The 10,622-nt window shown below is 40.7% G+C and overlaps 1 protein-coding gene across 5 annotated transcripts in view; it reads right to left on the reverse strand.

The window, feature by feature from the left end:
• tnrc6c1 (trinucleotide repeat containing adaptor 6C1) overlaps nucleotides 1-5,676 on the reverse strand; it is a 47,125-nt gene extending 41,449 nt beyond the window's left edge. For 2 of the 5 annotated variants that reach the window (XR_014122738.1, XM_081710983.1), the window contains exon 1: nucleotides 4,156-4,473. Coding sequence is in view for 2 of the 5 variants with exons in the window: in XM_081710983.1 (XP_081567109.1) it covers nucleotides 4,156-4,394 (239 nt within the window). In the remaining 3 variants the exon portion in view is untranslated. Of the gene's footprint in view, nucleotides 1-4,155; nucleotides 4,474-4,501; nucleotides 4,593-5,021 lie in introns of those variants that run through there. The other 3 variants (XM_081710978.1, XM_081710977.1, XM_081710976.1) reach the window with 3 other exon arrangements.
• Between the last annotated feature and the right edge of the window lie 4,946 nt (nucleotides 5,677-10,622).

Consider the following 10,622-nt stretch of genomic DNA (forward strand, 5'->3'; position numbering starts at 1 on the left):
AGGCCAAAATAATTATTTGATTTGCTGCGCAGGCCATGTGCAGATGGCGCTGCGAAAGTCATGCAACCATCTCCATGCCGCAGGGCTGCCCAAAAAGAATTTTATTGTGGACAGTAATGAATTTCCTGGTTTCTCCTACTTAGGTATTTTCCTGGAAGTGTGTATAATTAATTAATTAGTTAGTTAATTAATTAATTAATTATATATATATATATATATATATATATATATATATATATATATATATATATATATATATATATATATATATATATATATATTTATTTATTTAATATATATTTATTTAGTTATTTCATTCAACAGAATTCTTTCTAGCAGTGCGTACATTAGAGAAGGGCGGAGCCTCCTACCGGCAGCGCATCCACTAGTGAGGGGTGGAGACTGAAGAGGGGAGGAGGGGCACTGTGTAAGCACACGAGATGGAGGCGAGGTGGGCGGGGGGGATTGGGCAGACACTCTCTGGGCACAAAGCCAAAAATGCCAGCGCTGCAATACAAACAAGACTGCAGAGAACCCTGGGGAGCCTGGGGACTAGCAAGCACAGCGCTCGCAGGAAGAACTCTTCCCTCCATCCGACACCAATACACATTAGGAAGCCATTGCTCCCAAGCCATTTGAGAAGACTGAAGCTGACGGACTAGGGAACCTCGGCTGACCCAAACCCTTCTCTGCCTACCTCACCACCCATAAACACCATGAAGGGTAGGAAAACAGGCAAGGGCAAGATGCAGAACAAAGCAAGAACTTAAGGGTCTGGAATTCCATTAATATGACAGATTGCACAAGAATTTATATTTAGATAAGTATTTATGGCCAAGTCTTTTATGCTAAGTATTTACATGTTCAGTAAAATGGAAGGACAACAACCAACAAGCAATGTTTATTTTTTTCATACGGTCAGCTGCTAAAAATAGCATATGTTGATTGATTCACCATCATAGCAGCCCCACCGACTTTAATCTTCCAGCAGCCGCTAATGAAAGCACTTCCACAAGCTTTGCCGACAACTTATTGCTTTAATAGATCACACAAACACAAATGCTCCATAAAGACTCCTGTCATACTCACATATCATAGGCCTCTGGACTTAGCAAAAACAAACTCGTGTGAAGAAGGCAAAATCTACATGACAATAAAGCATGCAATCTCCAAGCAATTGTACACTCTGAAAAAAATGTGCGCCTATCTAGGTAATAATGCATTTTAATTATATTAAGAAGCACACTATAATTGTTGTACGTGTTGAAGAAGACACATGAAAATTCCTGCTCTTTCAGACTGCTGGAATTTCTCTGTATTACCAAAACATCTTAAAAAAGGTGAGCAGACTGGACATTTTTCTGTAGCTTTCTCTTGTAAAGTCCCAAGTTATGTTCATTTACTTCTAAAACATCTCATGGCAATCATCAGTTTTGCCAAATAACCACTATAGGTTGGAAATGGGTGATGACACAGGTGGCACTTCTACAGAAGATTTACAATGTCACTGATACAATTGCCCTAAGATAAGAGCACATGTTAATCTCTGACACTAGCGGTGTGGGGTTCTGTCTTTTCTCACTGTCATTTAAAATGTATGAGGACGAGCCCTGCTCAAGCGCCAGAGGGACGGCGAGGCTGAGCTGTATAAGGAAACGGAGATAAAGGCCGTGTTCCAAAAAGGACACGTCTGGGCGGACTCGCAGGTGAACTGTGAATGGGACTGACGATATAAAAACTGAAACAGGCCTTTCTATGAAGGTTAATGGAGTCAGGGCATTCCTTCAGCATGAGATTAGTCCATGAGGAGGTGAAGGATTTGATCTTCCTTAGAGCACATTCATTTCAGCAACTCCTTCAAGTTCCAATAAAACAGAGCAAGAATTGGGGAAAAAAGGGCCAAACCTAACAGGTACAAAAGGACAGACTTTTTAGCTTCAACAGTATTCTGGATTCACTACATGCATCTGTAACTGACATTTTACAAAACAGCATATATCCCAAAAAAAAAAAAAATCTAATGTAGTAGACCATGAGTACACACCCACATGGTTTTTTTTTAATTGTTTATATCAGTCCAAGCTAATTTATAGTTAAATGTAATTTATAGTCTGCATTATAGTTAGGGAAAATCTGCCATGTGTTTATATCACATGCACCAATGGATAGATTCTATAACATCAGTCAACTGAACTCTCAAGTCAGAGGAGTAAGTTTCAGCCAGTGTTTAGATATGATTGAAGTGGTATTCTTCTTGAAAATGCAAAGGTGCTAGCTGCCTAAAGAAGTGCTGCTTATGTCTCAACACTTTTTAAGTTGTTATATTTGATGTCTTAATATTTTTACTTGTAATTTTTGGCAAATAATTGCTCAGTAGCCTAGTTAATCAATGTGACAAGGCACACTCCAGTAATGTACAGCATCTCATTAGCCTACACCTTGCTTTTTCTGAATGACTTGCATATCTTAAGATAATGGGGTAGAGCCTGCAAGTAGCAAATGTTTTGCAATCATGTGGATAACCTCTATGTGATTCTATTGGTATAAAATATAGACTGTAAAGGTCTGTTTGGTCACTAGACAAAGCTTTGCAAACATTATAATTATCATAAAAAGGGCAGTGGTAGACAAGTGGTTAAGGCAGTTGACTAGAACTAGGTTGCTAGTTCAAGCCCCACCACTGCCAGACTGTCACTGCTGGGCCCCTGAGCAAGGCCCTTAATTGCTTAAGTTGTTTTGAGTCATAAAAGGTTTTTTTGGATAAAAGCAACAGCTAAATGCTGTAAATGTAAAACATTATAGGAATACCATCTTTCTGTATGATCCAAACTGACATGATTTGTCATACAACAGTTAAGGGTTAGCGCAATAGTCATCAGCGTCACATTAACCCAATCGGCCAAGTTTAAAAAAAAGCCCTACAAATCAGAAAAACTTTAACTTCATATTTTAATGTGAAAACTGATTATAAATTACTGATCAGTAATTAAATAAAACAAAGCCATTAGTACAGAATGGTAATACATTTAAATAAAAGCATTCTTACAATGACGCTTTACATTCTTTTTAGCTGGATTTGACAACAGTATCCATTGCTCTTCAACACACTGCCACATTCAAACGCATTTGGCTGCATGGTACACGCGACCACAGTAAAGCTTGCAAGGCCATGAACAGCAAAAGAGAGTACCATGGAAATCTGTGCATTATGCGGCCTCCCATTCTCAGGTCCCCGATAGCCTCTTTCAGTCTCAAAGTACATGCAGTTTCTTTCACAAGGTGGGGCACAAACAGGGGGCCCCTGATCCAGCAAGGGGAGCCAAATTTACCGCCAGGCCAGGAGACTCAACACTAAGCAAGCACATTAGCAATCCTGCACATCACAAAAGGCTTTCCATGAGCATTGGTTACTCCCACATAAGGTCAGAATTAACAAAAGGGAGTAAGAGGGAAGCGACTGGCACCGACAACATCTCAACACAACATTAGCCAACTGTTACTAGTGATGCTCTGCAATGCCTATACTGGAGAAAAAATGATAATCAATACTCGCATGCATGTAGTATTAGACAGCTATCAATTTGATTAATGGAGAAAATAGTTTTAAGAGTTTTTGCAATAAAAAGTAATGCATCTTCTCTGCAATGTACCTTAAGTTTATCTAGTGATTAAAAGGTGTTTTGTGCGCACGCACAAGCAGGTCTGCTAATCTGAATTATAAATGCAAATTTCATTTTACTATATGATGATGTCACGGTCTATATTCTGCTAGTACGTATAGTGTCGCTTTAAGCATTTATTTACAAGTACTGAAAGATATCGAAATGATCGCGCATCTGTACATCGGTTACGGCCAGTACTGAAGACGGATACACTGACGCATAAATTAGTCTACAGTTCAGATGAGCAGACTGAACCTGTGCACAGAATCCTCATTTTACCAGCGGGGATTTTTATTTTTTGCTGTGGGTTAAATAAATAAATAAATAGATAGATAAATGTGTGTGTGTGTGTGTATATATATATATATATATATATATATATATATATATATATATATATATATATATATACACACACACACATACATACATATACACACACACACATATATATACATACATACACAAATAAATTTGCGCCTTTTATTCTAACCTCCTTTGCACGAGAGGCCCAAAGATCGCAAATAACGGTGCCTTGCAGCCATGGAAATCCCCTTTAGCCCATCCGACTCTGCTTTCAAACGGGTACGTGAGGAGATAGATGTCATCAGGCTTAAAGAATAAGCAGCAGTCACTTCGGCGTGAAACACTCCTGTTATTTAACGACGGGTGCCCCCCGCAACGACGCGCCGTCCTAGAAGCATGCAACCAACCGGTTGAAAAAATCACCATCCGTTTGGGACCGTAAAACAAAAATTAAAAAAAAAATCTGCAACATGGCAGAGCTACGAGTGTATGACATTTAAAAAAATGCATTCAGTTAACAATAGTAGAGGTACCTGGATTTAGCACTGAACACTCGGGTGGTGGTGCCATGCCGAAAGGTAATGGAGCATGGTTCTTTCACACAGATTCAACCAGAACATCGGTCTGTGCAGCCAGTTTCGTTAGCACATGGGACACATGATATTCTCAAATATTTCAGGGGGTAAACACAGGAAAAATGTTGGAAACTAGACCTTTTAGCTAATGAAGACCTAAATATTAATATTACCGTCATTAAGAAGGCATCAAGATTACCTTAGGATACACAGCTATGTACAGAGGAAATGTTGATTTACTATTCTACCAAAAAGAGTTGTGTTCAAAAGGGATAAAACGTGTGAATGCATTTTAAATAAAAACACTTCTGCCAGTTAAATAGCAGGGTTTTTTTTTTTTACGATTTGAGAATGTGGATGACTGCAAAAACACATCGGAGCGCAACACAATTCAGAAACGACGCATTCCAGTTCAGGTTGGCGGCTTCTAAAGCCCAAAGCCCGCCCATCAAAAGGTTTTTAGGAGTTTACAACTTACCTTATTTTTCAATGGCAATATTATGTTCACACTGATGCATTTGTTGCCCGGAGATGTTCTCGATACCCGTACAGACAGATCAGATATTCGGACGCAGTTCACGGTGCAGTCAGATTGAAACACTGGCTTGCAGTGGGCTTGCACTGCAATACAATAGCTAGCTTGACTTTCCAGTTCAGGAATTTACCTCGACATTTGCAGGCAAGTGAAACCATCCGACAATAAAATAAAACAATAAACAAATAAACAGTGCAAAGAAAGGAGACGACAGCTTGCTTTTGAGCGCGCAAACGAATATTGTGGATCGCCTAAAGCATTTGGGTTTTGCTTGTGTAGCTATACAGCTAGTCAGCCACACTGACACACACCAGGCAGTTTGAGCTTTTTGAATGACGTGTTCATGTCGAAAAAGTCGATGCCACCGCGGCTCGCTGTAAAGTGCAAAAATGGAAACGTTCTCAGCATGCGTTCAGCTCCCTAACACACATGTAAACCAGTCCACACGAGCAGACGTCCGATACTCTGAGGCGAAAGAAGTTCCAAGGCGTCCATTTAAATGACTCTGCATTGACGTTAAGCGTTTACTGGGCTTTCGTTTACGGCGCTCCAGCAGCCATTTTGTTGAAACTGACAACACCAGCTCACGTCTCAGCAGCAAACAGGAAGTGCCCCATTCCCCAGCGGCGTGTCACGTGACCCTAACTAACAAACAAGCCTTAAAAATCATTTGCTCCGCCTTACCGTTGCTATGGTAGCGGAGTCCACCAGCACCGAGTCCTTTAGATACCTCTCTCTCTCTCTCTCTCTCTCTCTCTCTCTCTCTCTCTCTCTCTCTCTCTCTCTCTCCCCTGTCTTTTAACTTGTTGACAGTCACAACGGCATATGTTTTCCTTAGATGAAACGCCGTTGACTCGTTTTGGAGTGTATCAACTACAGTTTACAGTGTCTTGTTTTTTTAAATATTTAATTTACATGTATTCACCAACAGGGGGCACAAGTAAAACAAATCAATGGGTTCATTTTAGGACCCACCAAATTTGCAATTACAATTTTTCCGCATTGATTATTATGTAGTCCTCCAAATGTTAACGCTGGAGTGTTAAAGCAAAGACCATATTGTTTAACAACAGTAATAATAATAATAATTTTAAAAAGGCATAAAAATGTAAACAATAATAATAATAATACATTCTAAAAATGCATAAAAATGTAAACATGAATATTAATTAAGATCCATAAATCTGATATCTAAAATTTGGCATAACAGGTTTGCTAAGATTTCTTAATCTATGTTAAAAATTAATATTTTTGAGTTGATTTTTTTTTCAGAAAAAAACTTGAAAGCACAAAGGAATATGTAATGTGTAGGCATATTAGGTTCAAAAATTTTAAATGTACCCAAAGTCATTACACCTTTACTGTTTTTTTTTTTATTAATGATTTACAGATAGGCCTATATAGTACATTAAATTACATTTTAAAACTTTAAATTTTGTGTGTATATGGAAAAGGAGACAAATGAAATATACTGTAAGCTTTTTCAAAGTGCAGCATTCATTTTTTCGACAACTGCACCTCCAATGTCAACTGAAATGCAAAAATTCATAAAATTTCAATATGACCTTTTAGTTCGTTTGTTTGCTGTCAAAACTTAGATTATTCGGGGATTTATATCATGTGCCACAAACAAAGGCACCCAATACTTTTTTATGCTGGCACTAGGCCCATAGGCCTATCATTTGTCAATGGTCTCCAAACAAGTAATAATTGCAAATTAAAACATGTTTTTAATATGTACATTTTCTGTGTTAGGGTTTGAGTTTGTGGAGACTATTTTAAGAGTACAGAATACAAATATCTAAATTCCCCAAGCACATAGTCTAAAATTAGAGTCACTTGAAAGTAAACAAAGTAGCTGGGATCATGCAGTTTAGAGATGTTATTTAGGCGGTGGTGGTGTATTCAGGTTACAGTAATGCATTCGAATCTGAAAATCAATACCTACCCTCACAACTCAGTATTTCTGGGAGGTTTTAATTTTATGTTCTCCATGTCCATGGCTTGCAGCATTAACACTGCATGGAAAAAACAAAACAAATATGAACTGTGCTCAGGCCGAGTATTTAAAAAAAGCAATGTATCAAAACCTGATGTCACTAAAGAATTATCACTCTTTCTCATTAGCACTCGCCTGCTAGTGACAGCCAGGCTGCCAGGCTGCTGTATTTGACCTGATGTGTGAGAAAGCATGCCGCATTGTTTCTGGGTAGTTTAAGGACAAGGCCTTGCAGATAAGAAGCCGATGACAGGTCTTCAGGAGGCCAATTAAGTAACACTCTGCCCCTATGACATCTGCATATGGATAAGCATTAAAACGACAGCGGCAAAACACAATTACTCAGCGCGTGCGGCGATGGCATACGTACAGATGCACCGTGCCCCCTGTGAAGGAGGGCTAATCATGGTTTATGGTAATTAATCTTGCCTGTCGTGGTGATTCAGATCCATAATTCATCGCTATTGCATCTGCAGCTCGGAGGCGTGAGCCGCAATGGGGCAGCGGCGCTTAAACGACGCCGTGAGAGACAGGAAGAGCGAGAGGTGCAGCCTCCACACGCACCAGCTTGAGTGGGGAATCTCACTGCTGACAACGGTCAGCAGCAGGCCTGAAAGGAGTAAAAGGGGTGCTGCATGGGATCTGTCTGTGAAGACAAGAGCTCATAATGTTTGGCCTGGAGGCATAAGGTCAGAGGTCACCCAAGCTCACCATAATTAGACTTGTATCAACGTCTGGGGAAAGGCATGGCTCAGGATGAAATTTCTGTTAAAAAAGGTGGTGTGTGTGTGTATGTGTGTGTGTGTGTGTGTGTGTGTGTGTGTGTGTGTGTGTGTGTGTGTGTGTGTGTATTTTGAGTACGAAATATAGCAAACAGCAATTGCATAGTTTGCTGAAAAAAATCTACCTTAGGAACATGACATTCTATAGAGGTTTAGTTTTCATTCTGAAAGTGAAGGCTGGACTGGGAACACAACAGTAAATCATTCACTGGCATTAAGCAGTCCGTGAAGGATTTTTATTGGAAAGGCCAACAGCGACTGGGCCAGGGAGCGGACACGCACCGAGGCAGTGATTTAGTTGTGTGCATGCGTGCGTGTGTACGTGCGTGTGTACGTGCGTGTGTCTGTGTGTTATGAGTGGCAGATCAGCGTAATGGCTTGGGCATCTCTGGCCTGGATTAATTTCCCCAGAGGCTGAAGGAAAGAGCTGCCTGGGAAAGGGAGTGGGGCAAATCACCAAAGACAACATCACCACCACCACCACCAACAACAACAACCCAACAACAACAACAACAACAACAACAAACTCCACCCCACTGGACACGCTGTTTCCTGTTCTCATAGGACTATTCTCATGCCATGTCAAATAATAAAAATAAGCAAAAGGAAGCATGTTTTACTGGAGAACAAAGGAAAATATTTACATTGCACATATAGTCATATGCTACTGAAATTCAAATGAACCCTAATGCCTTTTGTAAACATGCACTGCAAATGAATCTCTAGGATGAGAAAGATTAATCTCTTAGCTGAATCTGTCAAAGCTGATTGTGTGAACAAATCGAACCAATGCAATTAGTTACCATACTTCATCATTCTTCCCCTATCAAATGAAGAATCAGAGATGCAACAGCAGTATTATTCTGTCAATCTCTTTTTTCTTTGATTTTGATGTGTTCACACACATACACACAAACAGACCCATACACACAGAAACACACACACACTTGGTATGTATGCTTGTTAAGAAAGCATTAGACCATTGTGGTCTTCATTGTGTTTGGGGAGCAGTACAGAGAGGTTAATCAGATTTGCAATGCGCATAAGCATAATTGGTTGCCTTTACGGATTCAAATGAGCAATTAACTGTAACAGCCAGTGTTTGCCTCTCATCAAAACCCTGTGAGTGAGCTTGTATAATAGTGGAGATAAGAACCCCATAGAGGCAATCAGAACTGCCTTTTTAATCCACTGAAGAGAAAGTGCATACAAGCACCTTTCCATTCTTCATTCAGACGATATGAGGTGTGCTATGATATCATTTTGCGGTTAAATTAAATGAGAATCACTGATTGATTTCACTGCCCATAGCATCAGCACCATGTTAATCAAGGGTGGAATGTGGCAACATGCTCTCAAGAAAACAATTCAACTTCCTCTGAGGAAGAATACCATGATTATCGGAAAGGTGGAGCCATGTGAAAGGTAGCCTGCATAATGTCATTTTAAATCAAAAACACTTAAATTGCTGTACACTTGAAGAGAGAAGTTGCCTCTTTCAAATTCACACAGATCCCTGGAGGCAAAGAGCAATATGTAGCATCATAAACCTCTGACTGCTCTATTTACGTTTTCAGAGAAATATAATCTTTACGTCATCAATGCCAAGAGAGCTCTTAGTAATGGGAATTAAATATGTTATTTATATTGATTCATATTTTAGTTGACTACAAACACTGATGCACCCCTTGCTGCTTTGAACACTTCCCCATCACATGCATAGAAAAAGAGGGGTTTGTTTTTGTCTGTTTGAATTCAGACTTGAAAACCATAATATCACAGTGGTGGCCAGGGAGATGGACATATGAGAGGGCCGACTAATATCTCCTGCTGAAATCTTTATTCCCCAAAGAGGCATAAAGTGTTTGAACAAATGTGAAAGCTGTGTGCGTGTGCACACGTGGGCAGCCCTACTGTATTAAGGCAATGCCGTCCAGATACACATAGCGCCTACACTCGCGTCCCACACTCGCGTCCCACACTCCATCTCACGGGACAGCAGCCTGGCTCAGAGGCAAGTCGGCCAAAGCCCACGCCGCCTTGCAGCAAAGGCACTGTGTGCTGGAACACGGCAGAGCATGAGTGGGCGACCTCGCAGGACACGTCTGGGCTCATGTGCGCGAGCACATTCGCTCGTGCTCGCAGATCTCGACCGCTCCCTCCCCTTCTGGGCTCGTCCGTCGTTGTCATCGTTGCTGTTTTAACGACTCGAGGAGGTACGCTGGCAATAATTCCATGTTAGCGGTAGACTGCAGACAGACGGAGAGGGTGCAGTGTTGATTCTTGTAATCAATAGTCTCATATGCTGCCAGGGGAGACGAGGTGGTCTGAATGTCCCTCTTCTCCCCATTTCTTATTCATTAGTCTGGACTGATGAAGGTGTATGAAGATGAAGAGCGTGGCTCACACAAAGGTATGAACGAGAGAGAGAGAGAGAGAGAGAGAGAGAAAGGGAACTGAGACTAAAAATGCAGTGATGGAGGAGGGTGAGTATCAATAGACACCCACAGGGATGTTTTCAACAGCTCTTAGTTATGACGTAATAATTTTAGGAGAAAAAAAACCACAGAGATGCAAGAACTCAGGGAGGAGCTCAGGGAGGAAGCTGCGTAGATTAGTGGTGCGAACAGCCATGGCCTACCCCTCTGTTCCCTGCAGCATCACAGTGATAAATGTGCTCTTCCACTGCATGACCCCTGGGTCAGCGGCGCAGATCAGAACACAGCCGCTGCAGCCTGCGCGGGTAACGGCAGCATAATTCAC

This window comes from Electrophorus electricus, chromosome 3 (assembly GCF_041902795.1).
Source record: "Electrophorus electricus isolate QZ-2024a chromosome 3, ASM4190279v1, whole genome shotgun sequence".
In the NCBI taxonomy this organism is placed as follows: Eukaryota; Metazoa; Chordata; class Actinopteri; order Gymnotiformes; family Gymnotidae; genus Electrophorus; species Electrophorus electricus.